Source organism: Drosophila kikkawai, chromosome 3L (genome assembly GCF_030179895.1).
Source record: "Drosophila kikkawai strain 14028-0561.14 chromosome 3L, DkikHiC1v2, whole genome shotgun sequence".
NCBI classification, from domain to species: Eukaryota; Metazoa; Arthropoda; class Insecta; order Diptera; family Drosophilidae; genus Drosophila; species Drosophila kikkawai.
The window spans coordinates 597,440-618,458 of record NC_091730.1 but is presented as its reverse complement, the minus strand read 5'-3'; the positions used below and the strand labels follow the sequence as shown (position 1 = coordinate 618,458).

The window sequence follows — 21,019 nt, the reverse complement described above, 5'->3', positions numbered from 1 at the left end:
CCATTAACGTATCGCATAACCAAAACGAGAGCGACAAAGCCAAAAACTACAATAAGTTGCAGGGAGGGAAAGGTAGGGGAATTGGATGCCAAGACGAGAGGGGAGTTTAGGAGGAAACGCGCGTCTGGGTTTTAATGAGAGATGCACGCGTGTACCAATTTTCTTTTTGGGAGTCTGGTGTTCCCGGAGTGCGAGTTTCGAGGTCTGTGGAACCTGTTTTTCGGGAACCCAGACACAGACGTCTCTGTGTGTGGAACCTGTTCGGAGATTATGCTCCACAACGCTTTCTAGGTAGCGCTTCAAGAACCGGGTTACCGACTACTGGTTTTCCCTTATATTACCTGTCATCTGTATCTGTATCTGTATCTGTATCAGCCCAAAATCACACCTTTAATAAGCACACGCCTCACGCTGCCATCTCTGGCGTATAGAATAACGGTGTCACGTTGCAAAGCATCGCCACGGCAGAGAAAGGGAAGCACCAAAGTGAAAGATTCTCGTTATTAAAGCAGCTCCAAGAAAAACGAGAAGCTGTAAAAATTAGAGCTCTGGACTTAAATGTCCTATGACTTAAAGCACCCTCACAGTTACATAGACTCTGAAAGAATTTCTTTAATTTATTACATCCCTACCTCCTTGAAGCTTTAAGGAAACCGGAGAAGGAGCTCCAGTTATGGTCTTGTGGATGTAGGAGAAATTGCGAAAGAGAAGAACGCCTACACAGACAGACAGACAGGCAGACGCTGGAGAAAGAGGGGCAGAAGAAAGAGAGGGCAGCCAGAGATAGGAGACCGGCTGGGTTGGATAGCGCGCAGCTGCCTAAGCTCCTTTCCTTCCAATCCTTCCCACTCAAACTCAAAACTCAATCCGATATTTCCAGGGGTAAAGCGAGGTGAGCCGGGCATGGAGGAAGAAATCTTCTGTGAGGTCTGGGCGCACTCTCAACTGAAATTATTAGTAACCGACGGAGATTTATGGGCGAAAGTACGAGTACAACAATATATTGAAAAGGCAACAAAGTAAGCGGAAACTTTTGAAGCCGCCGATCGACGGAAAGCATAGAGAGACTGAAGAAAGAAGGCGGAGAAGAACCACAGAGGAAGTCGAGAATGCTGAGGGAGAAGTTAATGATGGCAGAATGTGAGGGCACAAGGTGAGAATAATGCAGGCTGAGAGAAGAAAGCTGAGCTCAATCTCACATATGTAAGTACATTTAAAGCTGTAGTAAGTCTACAATAGGTTACTTCATCAAAATTACCAATTTACCAAATCAGATCAGGACTCCTGAAACATTTTTCCATGTCATGCCTGCAATGTAGAAGCAAGTTAACAATAAAAGCTCAGTAACGAGCATGAGAGAATTATTATTTGATAAAGAAATGTTGCCAAATAATTTCACTCTAGAGTATCCTTCATTCCCATTACATTTGAATGGAAATTACGAAAAATTTAATTATGAATTAATATTGAAACAAGGCCTCCCAAACTATATTAATCCAATTGCATTAACATTGTTGTCTCCACTATCTTTGCCTGAAATTAATTTCCAACTGTTCCGGTCGATAAGATAATGGAAATAAAAATAAACAAACAACTGTCGGAAAATCCATATATGGTCATATAAATACCCCTATCTCTGGCAAAAGTATTCGTCAACAAACCAACGAAAATTAGAAGAATCTTATTAAAAAAGTGGGCTTATCAGGAGAGCCCAAGAAAGGGCAAAAAAAAATATGTAAAAATATTATCTCGTTTTGTGTCAAGCCAAACACGACCAAACCAGAAGCAGAGATAAACAATTCGCAGAGAGGGGGAAAACAAAAAAATTAGAGGGCAAAATTATCAGAAAAGATAGAAATAAAAAGAGAGCAATAAAAAATATTCCAGAACTGAGATGACGACAACAAGCGAGAAGCGAAAAGCGAGCGAATGGAAAGCGCAAACAACAACAGAAATATTTTTATAAGTCGCAATAAGCGAAAAATAAATAAACCGAACGAACGAAGGAGAAACACACAGAAAGCACAAAGCTGGAGAAGCATAGGAGGAGGCAAGGGAGGAGCTCGATTGGGAGACAATTGGGGTGGCAATTGCGTCCGATGGAATTTTCAATGAGCGCCGTAGAATTGGCTTGGGAAATACGAAGCGGCCTTGTGTATGTGTGAGATATCAGGCTATAACTCATAATAGTAATAAAACCCAAAAGTAAGCGAATAAAGTAAGGCAGCCAAAAAGTTAAGGGCTATGAAAATATCAACACGAATTTAGAGGGATTTTTCTTTGCCGAGACTGACGACATGTTCGGGCATTCAAACGCAATCGGATCCAGCACGGAAAAAAACACAGTCTGGGAATGTCCACGCAAACCCAAAAATACAAAATACAACAAATCAACGGAAGGAGAAAACGGCGACAAACCATGAGAATTATCGCTACTCTCCTTCTCGCCCGCGTACAAAAAAAGTTGCCATGGCGTCTATTGTGATAATCAACAATGAAAAGGAACACCGCGACGGGTGGGGGGAGTGCGGGAGAGCAGGGCAAACAGGGCGATAAGGTTCATGCAAGAAGAAGCAGCAGCATTATGGCACGGCAACCAATAATAATAAATATTGCGCCTAGTATATGTATTAATAACAACAGTTTATTTGCCACAGCGCGTGTGTGATAACGATAACTCAAGCAAATCAAGCGATTGTCACAATAATCGATGAGTACCATCACAGCAACAGAGTGCAATCAAAGGCAAAGAAAATTGAACTTATTTCGAGTGATTCATCTGTTCCTTATAGAAATTTTGATCAGAAGAAAAGTCTAATTTATTGACCTGATTTGGTAACTCAGTAGGATCTTTTCGAAAAAATCTTTTTTTATGAAATTTCCAACAAAAGCAAAAGTTTAAGACTCAGTCTGTAAACTTCTTAAACTTAATCTTTTCATAACTCACCTGTTTGACGCTTTCGCTTGCTTTTTGCGGACGCTTCCGATGATGTTGCAAGTTGCCGCTGCAGGAGTTGCTGCTGCTGCTGCTGATGACGCGAACCGTCCGCGGATGCCGTTACCGTTAGATCACAGCCGTAGAAGGACACCGCTCTAGCCGACAGTCCCGCTCCTAGTATCGCACCGAAACCCGATACCGATCGCGCTACCGAACCTGCTGATGCTGATCCTGGAAGCCCAACTCCAACTCCTCCTCCGGCAACGTCGGCGTAGTCAACGAAATCGGACGCTCTCGTCTGTTGGGACGTTTTCATTGGCGCACGCTATCCCGCTCCGGCGTGGTCTGCTCTCGTCCTTGCACTCAGTTGGCTGTCATTTGAGTTTCTTCATTTATTTGCGTTCCGCTCCGTTTTCCTTCCGTTTCGCTTGGTTCCGGCTTCTTACAAACTACACGTGTTGTTTGTACAAGAAAATGCAACGATTTCACTGACGAATTTCGAGGGATCTCTTGCAAAATTCTATTTAACTTATTATGTATGCTTATATTTTCATTATTTTCAACTTTCCGCGTAAAACTCGATACGTAGAATAGATATATTTACAGTAATATTAATTATTTCAAGACAAATACAATTTATACCAAATTAAAAGACAATCTGAAAAGAAAATGGAAAGGGAAATGCGATTAGTTTTAAGAAATAAATACAGTTTTACTGATTAAAGACTGGCATCCAAAATAAATCACCTAAAAACATCAACACACTCGCAGACACACTCGCCCACCTTTGCCCACATTTTTAGTTTAATTAGTTTTAGGAAATTTTCCATTCAAATATATATGTTGTTGTCCAAGGAACAGGCAAAAATAAATTATTATCAGACAACAGAGGTGATTCGCTGGGAGACTGCTACATTAATAAATTGTTTTCTTGAATTTAATAAAATTTTACCCTAAAGAAAAACTTTTTAAAATAAAAAAACAATTTTGCAAATATAATATAGATATAAAATTAAGAATTTAGATACTTTGTACTTGTTGTTAAACAGAGAAACTTTTTTTTCAAATTAAATCCATTTTTCTTGATTTAAAAACAAAAATGAAGTTAAATTTTCCAGAAAACATTTTTTTTATGATGTCGTCTTTACTACCTAACCTTGTCTTAAGTTCATAAAATCCGTGTTTTTAATTGTAGAGGAATTTTCTTAGTTTGAGGACAATTTTTAAGACGATTTTTCTTAATTACAGAAAAATATTTTATGAGTGTATTATTATTTCGGTAAACAAGCAGACCACTGTCAGTGATCACTGTAATTTAATATGCCTTTTCGCTTGAATCAGCATTTAAACTACGCAAAAAGCTGAGTGGAAGATAGAGAGGCACAAACTATAAAAACAAGAAAAGCGAGCGGAGGGCGAAAACAAAATTTGGGTGTCGAAAAAAAAAACAATAATAATAAAGAGAACCACAAAAGAGAGCGAACAAAACAAACAACAATAAAAAACACATTTTTGAGATTACGCACTTGGCCCATTGTACACAGGCACGAAAACAGCGACCCAACACGTACACACGAACTTCTGGCTCACACGGATACACATTTACACATACACAGCCAAACTCTTTTTCTACGCACTTTGCTAAAAAATATTCTACAAAGCCCTCGAAATTGAACCTAATTGGCAACTTTCGTTACCAACAAAACCCGAAAAACATCAAAAAAGAATAACGACCAAATTAAAGCAAACAAAAAGCCGGTTCCAAAGCTATTAATGGAGTGTGAGCGGGACAGAGTGTGTGTTATTGAATGGATTTTTGAATTGCAGCTGCTGCTGGGCCCCCAACAGGGCCTAAAACAGATACCCCTTAAAAGGATACTTTGCAACTAAGTTAACCCAAAGCTATAACCAGATATATTTTCTATTATAAAATACTTTAGTGCCTTTTATTGCGTCGAACCTTGCTAATCTATAAGAAATATCTATAGTAGAGACACTATTGGATTGTTAATTAGCCAATAGACTATGCAATCTGAGGAAAAACTAGAAAATACTTTAAGGTTCTCTTAAAATTGAACTTAAAGTGGCATTTACAAGGCAATGGCTATAGGTAATACGGAAAAAATAAGACTTGTTTCCCAATTTCTGCCTCGGACTTTTATAGGTTTCTTGAAGAAGACTCTTAGTAAGTACTAGGTATAGCCACAGGCACACACACTCTTTAGGCTCTTGACTAATACGACGACATTTAGTTAACAACGTCGACGTCAGCAGCGTTGCCAGCGTCGCCGTCCCGGCGCAGACGTCAAAACAAGGCAGAAGAAGAAGAAGAAGGTGAAACCGGGCATAAAACAAGTTTCCACAGCTTCTTGTTGCTGTTGTTGTTGTTATTGTCCATCATCATCATCCCATTTTTGGGTGTAACCGAAATTAATATTTATGTTTGGCTGTTGGCTGATTTGTTCGTAGGAAAATTGCAAAACATAAAAGGTTTTCTTTCGTAATATTTCACCGCACAGAAACACACAAACACGGACACAAACACCTGCCAGGTGTTTATTTATGCATTTTAATTTCTTTTGCACCTCTTTTCGCAGCTTCCATATATACCCCAGTGTATATATTTTTTTTTGGTTCCCTTCGTCGTCGGCGACGGCGACGGCGGCGGCTTTCTTCAGAGTGTACTTTCTTCGGTGGCTTAGCTTCTGTGTGTGCTAAGCTATATAGCTGCCATTTGGGGCGTGCAACGTCTGCTCGCGAAGCCTTTTGTGGAGACTCTGATGCCAAGACCCGAAACTTTGTTGCCACAGAGCCGGAAAAAGAAGAGAGCCAGCCAGCGCCACTCTTCGGCCGGCGTCTGCGCAAGCCCCAGGCTCTCTTTCTCCCTCTATCGCACTTCCTTTCTCACCGCCACACTCTTCTCGCCGTGTTGCCGCTCAATCTGCGACTTTTTTTTAAAGCTCTGCCCGGGGGACAAATCGCGAAATTATTTTTGCTTTCTTTCGCCATGGTTGTTGTTTTGGTTTTTCCTTCATTTGCTACCCAGAAGGATACCAGAGGTATGCATGTGGTCTACTAGGGAATCTAAAAGGACAACAGAGAACCGGTTTCTAAGCAGCTTTTTGTACTAATTTTTGGTTTCCCTTGTAATTCTGCTAAAGGGTGCGAAAAATATATATAGAATATGTCGCAAAACTTTAATACAATTAATGAAGGAGCTCTGAAAAGAAACCTTTTTTCCAGGGGTATTCCCATGGTCGAAAGGCTCGCTCTTGGCTTGATTGCTTACGTGGATGTCGCCACCTCAAGCGCCACCCAACAACGGTGTGAGGAAAAGGGGTCTCCCCATTTGACACGTAAGGATTTGCGTCGGCAGCAGAAACCCGAGGCGTCAGGGGGTTGGGGGTTACTAGATGAGAACCGGCAAAAGGGGCACCTTGCGAAATAGTTTTTTGTGCTGCGAGAGGGTTGAGGTTGAGGTGCGAATGGGCCAAAGTGGTTGGATAGCCGCCGGGGCAAAAAAAGAGAGACGCAAAGGCAAAAGTTGCGTCGTGGGCAGACTTAATTACACACACACACACTTTTAGAACACAAGATGTGAAAATAGCTACGAGTGTGTGTGTGCAACATATTTTTAGCTTTACCAAGGAACTGTTATAGTTTCACCCTCCCTCAATTTTGAATAAGAAATGCGAAAGGGTCGAGAGGTGACAGCCGGTACAAAACTTTGGTTTCTCTGCAAAGGATCAAAGAAAAACATATGGTTTCCAACGCACAACTGAATAATTTGATCGAATTTGGGTTAACAAAAGGAAAGCGGTTCCAAGATGGCAAGGTAAAATGGGGTAATAATTCATTGGAAACTTTAACAATAGGCAGGGAAGCCAAAGAAAAATGTGGCAAGATATGATTAGATATGGAAATAAGGATAAGAGGAGACTTAACAACTCCTTTCGATTTATTCCTAAATTTAAATTTTATAAAGGTGGTTGAAGATAAAATCTAAATTAAAAACGATCCCCATTTATATTGCTAGATGCTAAACATTCCAGCGAGATGGACTAGTAGCAGTAGAGTCGAGCACGAAACCTTTGTTTAAACTTTAAAGTAACACACAAAAGCTCCCTTTATCCTAAACTAAATCATAGATAGATTTTTTGGGGTTTGCCATTGAGCTCTCTCAGCAGGATGCTACGAGTTCTACGAGTCTGTGGACCCCACCGCGGGGGTTTCCCACAAGAAGACTCGATTAGGTTTACGCTGAAACTGGTTTAGTGCCAACGTCAGCAGGCAGCTCTATTTTCCCCGATTTTCCACATCTCCTACGACTTGCGTCCCTGTCCCCGGAGCATCAACGCCGCAATTCAATCAGCAATATGGTTGGCAGCCTGAGCATCAATTACAGGCCAATAAAGCTACCGCCCCTTACTGCTCCATTTCCCCCACCCCACTCTAGTAATCTCGTTTGGTAAACTTTCCAAACAGCTGTTGGGTGAAGGGGTTCGGAATCGAGGGAAGCAGGAAAAGCATGGCTAGGGGTGTGGAAGATCGTGGGAGGAGCGCACAAAACATATGGAAGCGCCAATGGTTTTTGTCTTTTCTTGTAAGCTCTAATTGACAGCTGCCAAAGTGAGGGAAAGGAAGAAATGGGGGACAAGCTGGGAAAACCCACAAGCAGTTATACACCTCCTTTCCCTTGCCTCGTTTAAGTTGTGCAACAATTTCCCTTTAAATGATTTACATAAAAAACCCTCAACATCTCTCCATCTCTTTTTTTCGGTATCCTTGCATGAATGAGCCAGGACGTTTTAGCTCTCTCGCTCTCTATTTGTCCTGAGAGCGGATAACAGAAAGAGAGAGAGAGCGCGAGCAGCCGGCGGCGGTTTCTTTGATGTGTCGACAAATGCCGAGTTGAAGTTGATGATTATGATGACGCAGCGGCACAGCAGGACATGAAGAGGGCTAAAGAGAGAGCAAAGGCAGGAAAGAGCGAAAGGGGGCGGAGTATAAGGAGTGATTTCCGTTTGCGAGCTGTTGTTGTTTTCATTTTGTTTTGATAAATGCAAAGAGCAAAGGAAGAAAAAGAGTTGGCGATAAATCCCAAACAATAAAGGAACCCCAAGCGAATCAAAAAAGTCCCCAAGCGTGCAGATTTGGAAAGTTTAAATTGTTAAAAACGTACAGTTTTGTTAATTTCATTGAGTATTCGTTAATATTACACGCCCTAAATAGTTACTAATTTCATATATTAAATTTGTTTATATTTGAGGTCTACAAAAATAATGGTTCACATGTATGCTTTCAATAGTTTTAAACGTTTCTAACAGAAAAAAATTCAGTAATTTGTTTTAAATCTTGCAAATAAGACTATAAATATTATCTCCTAATATCTATAGTTCCCGTTTAGATAAATATTGTATCTTCATATCTATTAGATGAATATTGTATCTTCATATCTATTAGTATTGTATCTTCATATCTATTAAATTCATATAATATAACTATAAATATAAAGATTCTCTATATATTGGTTACATTGTTTAAAATTCGTCAAATGAAGGCACCTTTTAGCTGGGGAATTTCATCACAAAACATCCTTCGTAAGGAGCTTAAAAGGGACACATTGGACAGGGGAAGGGTCAAAAGATGCACCCGCACCCGCATGCTAGGAAAACACTGGGAAAATGTTTCTGTTTTCCCATATGGAAAAGACACAGAGAGGAAACACCCCCAGCAAAGGCCGTTAATTTTTAACCGAAGCACCCTGTGAAACGAATTGTTAATAACAAAGGGCAGTCGAAAAACACAAGTTCCATAGGAGAAACAAGTTAAAGATGCAATTGAATATTGTTTTTCTCCGTCTATTTCATTTGCTTTGCTTTTTCTCACTCACACCCGCACGCACACAAGCACACACAACACACACACACACACACACAATACGTGCGCTACTTTGAGTTCATCGTTTTTAATTCATTTTCGAGAGTTTCTCTTCTCTCTGCTTCTTCTCCTTGTTCGCTCAGCAAACACAACAAAAAACACACGCCACACACACACTGGCACACGGGACGTGGTAATTGAATATTGCTTTTCACATTTTGCTTACTTCTTAGCTTCATTGACGATTTGGTGTCGTGGAAATTCTTGCTTATAAAAAAACACTCGCCATGGCTATATTTCTGTCGCGTTTTCTCACTCACGCACTCGCAAAACACCTTCTGATGTTTTCTTGTCCGCGTCGTTAGTTTTTATTTCGGAAAAACTGCTAAGCGCGCGCGACGCGACCTCCGCAAACGGAATTTTCTTTTTTCTTCTTCGCGCTGAGAGCCAGACGAAGGAAAACGCCGTTTTCAGTTTTCACTGTTTTCCCAACCGAACCGCGAATACCAGTGTGACCAAATGAAAATTTATAGGGCTGATAATATACATCGAAATATCAATATATCGATATTTTTCCCACAGCGTTGCCAGACTGCTGAGGAAACATCGATAATAATATCGATTAGCGCCTATCACAACCATCAAGTGTGACCCCACCGGATATATTGTTTTATTTATTTGAGTGTGGTCACTCAGCACCGCTTGTAAACATTAAACAAATTGCATTTTTTACTTAACTTTATTGAAATGCTGTCCCTAACTGATGCCGGTAACTCTGTGGGCATTCCGGACAAGGCCTGGCAACCGCACTTTGTGACTCTGGAAACGAGGTAACACTGATTTCTGCACTATTTGTTATAAACATTAAATGTTTGTTTACCGCGCAGCATGGGCGAAATCACTGTGGAATTGTACTGGAAACATGCGCCAAACACCTGCCGGAACTTTGCCGAGCTGTCCCGGCGCGGCTACTACAATAACGTGGTGTTCCACAGGATCATCAGGGACTTCATGATCCAGGGCGGCGATCCCACGGGCACGGGCAGGGGAGGCACCTCCATCTACGGCGCGGAGTTCGGCGACGAGCTGCACGGCGACCTGAAGCACACTGGCGCCGGCATCCTCTCCATGGCCAACTCGGGGCCGGACACGAATGGCTCCCAGTTCTTCATCACCCTGTCGCCCACGCAATGGCTGGACGGGAAGCACACGATCTTCGGGCGAGTGTACACCGGCATGGAGGTAGTCAAGCGGATAGGAATGGTGGAAACGGACAAGAACGACCGGCCCGTGGATCCGCTGAGGATAATCAAGGCGAAGGTGGAGAAGCTGTGAGCGATTAAAGTCACTTATCGTTTGAGAACTTGAACTTAACTTTTATTTTGCGGAATGACTAGAAACACTAAGATCTTCTCTGATTGCACAGATCGGGGGATTATCGCGTCTACATGGTGCTGTCCAGCATGTCCACCAGTCGCTTGATCTCCCTGCTGCGGGTGGGAAAAGATAGATCGTATAACCAGTCTCTGGAAGGGGTTCCTACTCACATTCGCTGTCCCAGCTGCTCCGTGGGCTTCATCGACTTTGTTATCTCCTCGGCCTTGGCCAGCAGCTGGTACTGGCACTTGATGTTCGCGTCCAGGGTGTCGGTCAGCTTGTTGACCGCACTTCTGTGCACCTCCACGTTGTCGGCGGTGATCGAGGAGATGGAGTGCAGCAGGTTGCCCAAATTCTCCAGCAGGTTGTCCACCGAGCTGGCCAGATACTGGGCCTCCAGCTCAATGTCGCTCAGCACACTGCCATCGACCTCGGGCACGTTGCGCGACTGCAGAAAGCGACGCGTGATACCCGGGGCCACAGAGGTGGACGGTGTAGTGTGCTCCGAGGAGTAACCCTCGCGGAGCTTGGCCTCCAGATCGTGGGCCACAAAGTGACGCATGCCGTCGGAGTCGCTGGCGCCCTCCAGTTCGTAGGGAAGGTCTGGAAAGAGTGAAACCGGTCAGGATACATTCGCATCTGTGGTGCTCCACAGGCATACTACTAGTCTCCGCTCTGCGCTGCACTTCCCCCGCCGAGCTGTCCTTGGAGTTGCTGTTCGTGTTGCTATTGTCCTCCTCCTCCTCCCCCTCGGGATCCAGCTCCTCATCCTCTCCATCCTCCGCGCCAGAGTCCAGGTTCACGTAGCTCTCGCCACTGTTCCCGGGCAGGGGATTCTCGGGGGCTGCCGTTGGCGTGAGATCCTGCAGCACGTTCTCCGGCACTGCGCCCGGATACTGGGCCAGAAACGGAATCTCAGTGTACGAGGACGCGGGTGTGGTCTGTCCCCCAGTTCCGGCTCCAGCTCCTCCTGACCGCTGCCGATTGTCCGGGCCAGTCTCCTCGTCCACGTAACCGTAGCGTGGCCGAATGGGAATGTCCTGGTGGCGGTGGGACATGGTGGATGCTGTTTGGGGGCTAGGAATCCCAATCCAATCAAAAACAAAGAGGTTCGTGAAACCAAAACAAACTTTTCTAGAATTAGAGTGACCGGAGCACGGAAAGAGTATAAAACCGGTTTGCATAGCTATTTTTAAGTATATCTGGCTGAAACTATACAACACTGGACGCTCTGGCGAAAAACAAAACAAAATGGCAGAAAACAAAACAAAATGGCGCACTTGCCATTTTTTTCCGCAAGTTCTAAAAATGGCGTAATTTATGAGCTGTCTATTTTAGAGCTTTTTTTAAATCTCTGTATTTTTGTTATTTTCCTTGGAAAAAACGAAATTTGTTAAATAATGCTATAAATTTATTAATGAACATTAATAAATAATAATAAATATCTTTTTTTACAAAAACAAATACGGTTTTTGATTTACATTATTTCAATACTGTTGTGACCCGGACCAATAGACTTGGATACAGAATAGGAATAATAATAGAAACAATAAGGAGCCAAAGTTATCAATATTGTTATGTCCTGCTTTTCGCGCGTTCGTTGCCGGCTAGGCAAAGTCTCTCTCAAGGAGGGGAACAACAAAAAAAACAAAACGGAATTTTAAACTTGGACAACGGCTAACATTTTTGCAACGGATTTTGGAACCTCTGGACTGGACTAACTGGCTCATCCGTAGTCCTTGGAGTCCCTCCCAACCATGAGTGCATCCTCCGACACATCTCCCAAAATTCCAGTAGTGGATCATATCTGCTCCATTCATCGTATCCCCCCCAACACGAATGTCTACTCTGACTTCATTTTACCACTTCACTGTATTTTCATTATTTCTCTTAAATTATAACATGGAGACATCCTACCAACGGTAGCGAAGGACTTTCACAGGGATCATTAAACATAGATATATATAAATAAATAATTTAATAAATACTAATAAATAATTGTATGACGAGTACTATGTTTTCAATAACTGAATGCTTTAAATTAATATGTTTGCTGAATAAATACGACTTAAACTACATTAATTATTTGTGTGTGACATGGTTATTTAAATTAAGTTATTTTTCCTTCACTCAGTTTTTGCGGCATTTTTTTTTACCGCTCGCAATGTTTTGGGGTAATTGTAGTATTTCGTATTTCTTTACGGCTGGCAGTTATGTGTGTTTTTAAATTCTATTCGGGTATAAAAACCTGTGGCCACCCAGGAAGAAGTGCCTTTTTTTTCTTAAGCCTCTCTTCGCCCAAAAACAACTCACAAATTCTCGGGTTCAAACTTCGGTTCATTTGGGAGTCATCCGGTTTAAGGAACCAGTTCCATCATGGACTCAGTTGCCCAACTCCCTGGACTCACGAGTCGTCGATGACCGGTTATCGGACATACCGATCGTCATCTGGGTCACACTAAACCCCGCCAGGGCTCTATATAAGGCGGGCCACAGCCCTAGGGATATCAGTCGATCGTCGATCGGCAAGTGCCTCTCCGCAGGGTGAATGTGACCACCGCACACTTGTCTGTGTTGATGGCCACATTCCATCTACAAGCCCAGTTTTCAAACTTCTTGAGAAGTAGCTGGAGTTTGTCCGTCGCACTGTAGATGCAGCTTGACCTGGCCAGTACTGCGGTGTCGTCTGCGTACGTGGCAACACATGTGCTCTCTGAGCTAAGATGCAGCGGCGCATCGTGGGCGAAAAGGTTGTAGAGCGTAGGCCCCAGCACGCTTCCTTGTGAAACGCCAGCTCGTATCCTCCTGGTAGAGGCCACTCCATCCTGAACCACTTGGAAGGTCCTGTCAATGAGGTAGCTACAGATAACCTCATATAGCTGTGGTGGCAGGAGTTTTTTGATTTTGGACAGAAGCCCTTCATGCCAGACCCTGTCAAAGGCCTGCTGGATGTCCAGGAAGGCAGCCACAACATACTGCTTCCTCTGGAACCCCTCGACAATGAAGTCAACAACTCGTTGGAGCTGTTCTGGGGTGCCATGGCCTTTGAGGAAACCGAATTGATGCTTCGGTATCGCCTCGATGATCTGGGGTAATCGCAGCATCCTGTCCAGTAGACACCTCTCGAACACCTTAGCGAACGTGGGAAGGAGACTGATTTGCCTGTAACTAGCCACATCGTTGCAGGTCTTCCCCTTCTTGTGCAGCATCACCACGTTTGCTTTCTTCCATGAGGCCGGGAAGTGTCCAAGTCGCAGTGCGGCATTGTAGACTAGGACCAGGAAGAGAAGTGCCTTGACCGGAAGGAGTTTAGCAACTCTACTGGAAATGCCATCCGCTCCTGGCGACTTCCGGTTCTTCAGCTTCCTGATCCTGGCCTGCACTTCCGTGAGCAGGATCGGTGCGATGGGAGGCGCCATTTGATGTGGTGTCTCCAGAGATGCTCGGACCTTTTCCGTCCTGTCCTTTGAGGATGTGGCAAACGGGGTAAAGCGTTCCTCGAGACTTTCCGCGAAGGCTTCCGCTCGGTCCAAAGGTGTCCTCGCCCAGTTTCCGTCTGCTTTTTTGACAGGGAACTTAGGGGTAGCTTGTCGCTTGTTCTGGCCCGCAAGCTTCCACAGCGCGTAGTCGGTGTCCTTGTTCGGCGTAGCCTCCTCCAGCTCCCTGTCCATGCGCTCCTGTCGCAGCTGTTGCAGCATCCTCCTGACGCGGTGAGCAAGCCTGCGGTACACTCGCAACACCCTGGCTTCGTGCGTCCTTGCGTATTCCCTCCGGAGCCTGTGTTTTAGGTCAATCAAGGCCCTGATGTCCGGTGGAAGAGGAGAGCGGGGCACCATGCGACTGCTTCCTTCCGGAGGCGCGGCGAGCTCTGCTGCAGCCTTGATTTTGGAGTCCAGGAGGGTGGTGGCGTCATCTACATCCTCGGCTGAGTTGATGTCCATATTGAGGTTTATGGAGTCATCAAGCGTTCTCCTGAACACCCTAATGTCTGATCCCGGGGGCAAGAGCGTTCTTCTCATCTCGTATGCACTACCTGGCAGGTGTAGGCTGACTATAATGGGGATGTGGTCCGAGCTGAGCTCAAAGGACTCATCTATAGTCATCCTACAACCTTGGAGACCTTTAAGCACGGCGAAGTCCAACGCAGAAGGGGTTCTGCCGTTGCATGGGAAGCAGGTCGGCTTTCCAGTGGCGAGTACTTCCGCATTTGTGGCTTCCAGGGCCTCCACAAACGCTGCGCCTCTTCGGTCGGCTCTGAAGCTGCCCCAGTTGCGGTGCTTGGCGTTGAAATCTCCACCTATAATGGCGGAGATAGGCTGGTGTTGAGCAGATCCTCGAAACCATTACAGGACCAGGTAAAACGAGGGGGCAGGTAGACTGCCGCCACGTCTATGTCTCCGAAGCAGCAGTTAAGCGTGATCGCCGCCATTTGCATGCGCCCGAGCGAGATGGGGTTGTGCGGGTAGTATCTGAGGCCAACTCTGGCAAGGATGGCTGCTCCTCCTCTCACTGTCCTGCCAGGGAAGTCGGCTCGGTGTACGGTATATCCAGGGATACTGCAGAATACTCCTGGCTTAAGGTGGGTCTCAGACACAAGCATGATATCAATGCTGTGCCTTGAGAGGTACACCAGGAGCTCCTCCCGGTTGGCAAGGAGACTCCTGGCATTCCAGATACCCACCTTAAGGGTACCCACGATTGCTGGACATACCGCTTTGGAGATCTCTCACCACCAGAGAGATCGTGGCTAGGGAGCTTGCCAGCTGGTCCACCGTGCGTTTCAGGGTGCACAGCATCTCCACAATCCTGGACATGTCCCAGTCCGGGTCCTTGTTCTGTGGTAGGGGGGCCTGGCGAGATCTCCCTCGGCTTCCTAGCTCCGGGAAGTCGTTGTGCAGATCGTAACCGTAGTGCCTCAGTCCAGGAGGCGTTACGTTGGCGCTCGTAGCCGCTGCTTGTTGGCGTTGGTGCTCTCCCGCCCTGCGAGCGTAGGAGACGCCAGGTTGGAGCATGGCTGTGGGTGCTGTCGCCATCCGGCCGCGGGCATCTCTCGCCGGGCCTTTCTGCGGCTGTGCAGACTTCGGAAGGACTCCTTTGAGCTTAATGGCAAAAATGCGACATTTTTTGTCATACGCCGCATGGTTTTCGCCGCAGTTGGCGCACCTAAGGTCTGCAACTGTGGTGGCTTTGCACGCCTGCGAGCCGGTCCATTGGTCTTCGCCACATCTGCCACAGGCTGGCTGCTTCGAGCAGTAGTTTTTGGTGTGATTGAAGCCATAGCACCTAAAACACTGCTTCAACCGGTTTGTGTCGTTCTTAAGCTCGACAGATACTCGATGCCTGCCAAGCTTGGTGATCTGCAAGGCCTCCTTATTGTTAGGGGCCTGTTTAAGGTCAACAAACCAAATGTTTTGCTTGGCCTGCTCCTCCTGACCTTCTTGACGTCGAAGTCTGGGCGGAGGGTTGTAAGCATTGACCACGGTGTGACCCAGCTTGTGGAACTCCAGAGTTATGAAGTTCTGAGGGGTGGTGCTTGCCAGGTTTTTAACTACCAACCTGTAGCTTCTATCTTCCTTCAGACAGAAGTGCGTGTATACCACGTTGTTTTTCGTCAGGTACCTCGTGATATGACAGATCTCCAGTTCTGGCAGTGCGGAGCTCAAAGCCATCCGCATCAACTTCCATGAGGAGCGCCTTTTCCATCGCCTCAACATTGTTCACGTTGGGGACGGTGATCGGCCTCGGCTTGGCAGCGGGCTTGGCAGCTGGCTGGGTGGCAGCAGCCTCCTGCTCGGATTCCGTGGAGATGTCCTCTACGTCGACATCCTCATCCTCGCAGTCCATGTCCTGCGTCAGGTCCACTTGATCAAGCAGCGCAAACTTGTTAGGCGATTGCTGCTTGCTTGCCTTTGCTTTTGTTGCCGCTTCAGCAGCAATTGTGGCACGTCGTTTTGCAGGTTCCCTCCGCTGGACAGTCTGCCAGCTCGGCTGTGGGTTTTGAACGGGCTCCACAGGAGCGGCTCCTCTCCATTGGGGAAGGGCTGCGGCTTTTAGAGCATCTATAGCTTGCTCCGTATTGAGATTGCTCAACGCTTTGCTGCGGAGCGCACTCTTTTTGTTTGTAGAAGCCTTTTCCAGGTGTCCTTTGCTGACCTGTTTGCGCTGCTTCATCTGTTCCATTGCCTGTCTGGAAGTTGACGGTAGTTCTTTGTCGATTTGGACCGTCGATACCCTTAAACCAGTGTTAAGGGTAGTCAGAGTGGTCGCGGAGATGGTTGATGTCGTCGTTGTGGTGCAGCTCGTCATTGTTGTCGTCATTGCTGGTCTTACAATTTGAGATTGAATCTCAATTTGAGGTTTCGGGATCTGATTTGCTGCTCGGTTGTTCTCAAAATCATTCAGCAAGTCGTGTAGAGATGTATTCGTTTTATTGCTCGCCATTTTTTAATTTATTAAAAATTATGTAGAGCAGAACACACAGAAAAATATATATTGGGACGGCTTGGCAGCTAGCTGAGTGGCAGCAGCCTCTTGCACCGTTTCAGAGGAGATGCCCTCCACGTCGACATCTTCCTCCTCGCAGTCCATGTCCTGCGTAAGGTCAACTTGGGCAAGCGGCGCAAATTTGTTTGGCGAATGCGGCTTGCTTGCCTTGGCTTTAGTTGCCGCTTCTGCAGCAGCTGGGGCACGTCGTTTAGTGGATTCCCTCCGCTGAACAGTCTGCCATTCGCTGGGGGTTTTTAATGGGCTCCCCAAGAGCGGCTCCTCTCCAAAAATGAAGGGACGATTTCAGTTTAATTTCCTCTCAGAAATTAAAAAAAATCGTAAAAATGTTGATTTTTTAACTTTTTGGCACTTTTTTAGTCTTTACGTTTTATTACGATCGTTACGTAGTTTGTTCAATATGTTACGCCGAGTAGGAGGCGCGTCGATAGCGAGAGCTGGAGAAGAGCTCGCATTCTGCCGAGACCCACCGATGAATATCGCACGCCAAGAAATATCGATGTTCGCAGACAACGTATACAACACCTTTATATCAATTCCGGCGCTTTAGCTAAGCTTAAATAATATGAAGTTTAAATAAAAGAAACGTTTGCTTTTTCTCTCTTTCGCTTGTTCGATACTTTTATTTCAACCAACACTTCACATTTCACCTCCCTTAGTTTTTCTACAACTCTCACATCCAATTTTTGAATTAACAAACAGTGCCTGGTTTTAAGTCGTGTTACTTTTGATGTTTTTGTTTTCGGGTCAATTTTTTAAAAGCGCGAATGGATCTTCGGTTTTTATGTTTTCTATTTTATATTGTGGTTCAAGGTTCTGGTTTTCTTGTGCAGCAAAAATACAACGATGCAGTCAAAATCCTTTATAGATGGAGTCAGACCAACAAGTAGAGTGATCTGTAGGATCTATATTTATATGATCACTTCATTTGTAGGTTTACTTTTCGGCAATGCCGTAGTTTTTTAATGTGGCATTTGTTCTGTATGATGTCAAAATGTGTATCCAATTTTACTTGTCATACTTTCCTTAACTCTATATATGTAAATATATATATGTATGTATATGTTTAGTCGTAGTAGTATATCGTACTTGGAGTATATTACTATATGTACAGTGTTTACATAGATGCAAACTAGTTGGAGTATTTGATACTTTGCAAGGTAATTGAATTACGTTTACGTGTAAGAATTCTCGATTAGGCCTTTTCCTCTTATATAACTCAGTCTAGCACCCCTAGAGATCGAACTCTCCTTGTTAATCAATATACATTTTTAACTAGGTTGTGTACATTTGCATAAATATTAATGTAAACTGTCCGCCTGCTTTAATATCTGTGAAGCCAGTCACCTGTTATCGAAGGTTATGCATTTTTTAACGTACGAAAGTTACAATTTTAAATCAAAATATATGGCCAAATGTATAATTTCCTAATTAAACTTTCGAAAAATCATTAAAATCTTGCACAGATCTATAACCTATTTAAAAACAATAGTATACTATGGCCCTGGCGCATGTGAAATAATTCAAATACTGATGAGATTTTTTTTATATTTTTTTGTTATTCATTTTTACCTAAAATTCTACTGGTTCACTAGGCACTTTTTTCGTAAAGTTTTTGGTTCAATTAAAATTTTCCTGTACGTGAAATCGGGTTTTGGTGAATTTATTTCCTAACACTTGACTGCTCTGTACGCTAATCAAAAACGTATTGCTTAAAATAATGTTTTTACGCTAAGAATTCAAAGCAAGGCCATATTTTCCAAAAGATAATTTTTAATAATAAAAATAATAATATTTACTAACAAGTAAATCAGCTTTTTTATAGCAACGTAGAAAGTAAATTAGCTCTGTAAAAACAGCCAATAGTAGAATTATCTTATGAAATTAGAGCTTATATGGATTTTTGTCGATTTCTAAACAAAGAAAAATTAACATTTGTTGTTATAAATACATATGTATGATCGCAACTGGGTGTGTTCCGATAACAGATAAATAAAAAATCTAGTAGTTCTTCATGACTATTTTCTCCGGTAATTAGTTTACATTTCTTGTCGAAACCTATTGGTAAGTTCTCATGTATTCTATATATTCTACAATATGGTAGTGGGTTAAGGGAACGGGTGGGCGAGAGCTAAGGATCCTGGGTCACTAGAGCAGTGATGTCAATTCCCCCTTTTTCCCGTCAAATTAAGCTTTTTTTTAAGTGTGATTGCAGGAAAAATTTTAAAACAGCGGGCAGCGGAAATTTCAGCTTTTTTAGGAAATTTTTTTTAATGTTAATATAATAATTTAATTGTGTTTGGTATTTTTAATTTATATCGCAACAGTATCGATATTTACTTATATTAAAAAACTTCATTCAAAAGTCCACACCTAAATTTGGGTTGTGTATTCGAGGAAAAACATACATTAACGGTGCCAAAAGAGACTTACAAACAAAAGCTCCGAGATGCCTCGCATCAAAGCACTGAATTTTAGAATTGGATTAGACACTATCCCACTTAATTGACCAGGGATAGCGAAATTTAAAAATACATTTTATTTTTCATAAAATTTTTACCAAAATTCTGAAATAATATAAAATGGCCATATATAAAATTATGCAAAACCGTTTAAAAACAGCAAAGTTATAATTATTTTTCTAAAAATTTATCGAACATTTGTATGGCAGCTATATGATATAGTCGTCCGATCCGGCCCGTTCCGACATATATATCAGTGAGAGTATATAGAAGACTATATGCAAAGTTTCATTCAGATAGCTTTAAAACTGAGGGACTAGTTTGCGTAGAAACAGACAGACGGACAGACAGACAGACGGACATGGCTAGATCGACTCGGCTGTTGATGCTGATCAAAAGTATATATGTATACTTTATGGGGTCGGAAACGTCTCCTTCACTGCGTTGCAAACTTCTGACTGAAATTATAATACCCTGCAAGGGTATAAAAAGTAAGATTTTATAATACAAAATAATATTTTTCTAAGTCAAGGAATCATTTCCGACCCCATAAACCGTATATATTCTTGATCAGCATCAACAGGCAAATCTTTCTAGACATGTCCGGAAGAAATCGATTTTTTGGCCATTTTTGCGAAATTTGATAAGGGGTTACATCATTAAAATTCTCAAAAATGACCAAAAATTTTGATTTCTTAAAATTTTAAATTTGGTATGCAGTTTTTTTTAAATTAATGAAAACTAACACAAAACTGCTTTCCGAATCGAAATTAATGAATTTTTGGCTTAGTTATGATAGATTTTAATTTTAACCGGAGGCCAGAGGTTTTAGCCCGAAAATGCGTCATGGTCCGAAACAAGCTACAAGATGAATGCCCAGAAACTGTTGAGAGTATTTCATAGAAAACAAGAAAGGAAGCTACGCCGAAGTTTGTATACCCTTGCAGATTGGTTTTCATATTTATATCATAAATTATAATGCTAAAAACACTCACAAAACAGAATTTCATTACATTTTACCTATACTTATTATGTTTACAGTTTGACAGTTACAGCTTTACATTTTCTCTACATATACCGATTGTTTCTATGGGAGCTATATGATATAGTTGTCCGATTTTCATAAAATGTATACCAAAATTATGAAATAATAAAAAAACTCATATCTCAGAGTAGATGAAAATACGTTTGAAAACAACGAAGTTATAATTTTTTCTATTAATTTCCCGCTGGCATCTATAAGATATAGTCGTCTGATTTTCATAAAATTAAAACCGAAATTCTGAAATAATAAAAAATGACAATATCTCAAAAATAATGAAAATATTTTGAAAAACAGCCAAGTTATAATTTTTTTTCAAAAAATTTGTTGATCATTTGTATGGCAGCTATATGATATAGTCGGCCGATCCGGCCCGTTCCGACATATGTAGCAGTGAGAGTATTCAGACGACTATATGCAAAGTTTTATTCAGATAGCTTTAAAATAAATAAAACTGAGGAACTAGTTTGCGTAGAAAACGGCTAGATCGACTCGACTGTTGATGCAAATCAAGAATATATGTATATACTTTGTAGTGTCGGAAATGTCTCCTTAAATTCGTTGCAAACTTCCGACTGAAATTATAATACCCTGCAAGGGTATAAAAAGCCATTCTTAGGGTAGTAAATAGATTGATATATCTTGCAAATATGCATATTCAAAGAAGCACCTTATATGAACATCAAACGAAAGGTATTGAAAAATATATTACTCATAAATGCCAATCTTTAAAATAAACCTCACAGATTAAAAGGTATTCCAATTTAACTTTTAGTTTATTCGCCAAATTTGAATTAAAAGTTATTTGTCAATGTT

The 21,019-nt window shown here is 42.8% G+C and overlaps 3 protein-coding genes and 1 long non-coding RNA gene across 5 annotated transcripts in view; 2 read left to right on the top strand and 2 right to left on the bottom strand.

The window, feature by feature from the left end:
* The window catches only part of Hipk (Homeodomain interacting protein kinase), a 37,126-nt gene extending 27,782 nt beyond the window's left edge, over positions 1-9,344 (bottom strand). For both annotated transcript variants that reach the window (XM_070285675.1, XM_017172467.3), the window contains exons 1-2: positions 9,045-9,344; positions 2,948-3,596 (exon numbers count right to left, since the gene is read on the bottom strand). In XM_070285675.1, the coding sequence (XP_070141776.1) occupies positions 2,948-3,254 (307 nt within the window). In that variant the 5' untranslated portion in view covers positions 3,255-3,596; positions 9,045-9,344. The remainder of the gene's footprint in view (positions 1-2,947; positions 3,597-9,044) is intronic.
* On the top strand, positions 437-3,662 carry LOC138928517 (uncharacterized). Its single transcript, XR_011444934.1, has 2 exons — positions 437-1,203; positions 1,275-3,662. It is a non-coding gene; the product is annotated as an uncharacterized lncRNA (long non-coding RNA).
* A 120-nt stretch (positions 9,345-9,464) lies between the features above and the next one.
* Positions 9,465-10,187, top strand: Cypl (peptidyl-prolyl cis-trans isomerase-like 1 Cypl). Its single transcript, XM_017172498.3, has 2 exons — positions 9,465-9,648; positions 9,706-10,187. The coding sequence occupies exons 1-2, from the start codon at positions 9,566-9,568 to the stop codon at positions 10,151-10,153; spliced, it is 531 nt and encodes a 176-aa protein (XP_017027987.1). The 5' UTR covers positions 9,465-9,565; the 3' UTR covers positions 10,154-10,187.
* Positions 10,174-11,349, bottom strand: BORCS6 (BLOC-1 related complex subunit 6). The gene is made up of 3 exons (XM_017172479.3): positions 10,857-11,349; positions 10,366-10,798; positions 10,174-10,308 (listed from the first exon to the last, which is right to left on the bottom strand). The coding sequence occupies exons 1-3, from the start codon at positions 11,251-11,253 to the stop codon at positions 10,263-10,265; spliced, it is 876 nt and encodes a 291-aa protein (XP_017027968.1). The 5' UTR covers positions 11,254-11,349; the 3' UTR covers positions 10,174-10,262.
* Between the last annotated feature and the right edge of the window lie 9,670 nt (positions 11,350-21,019).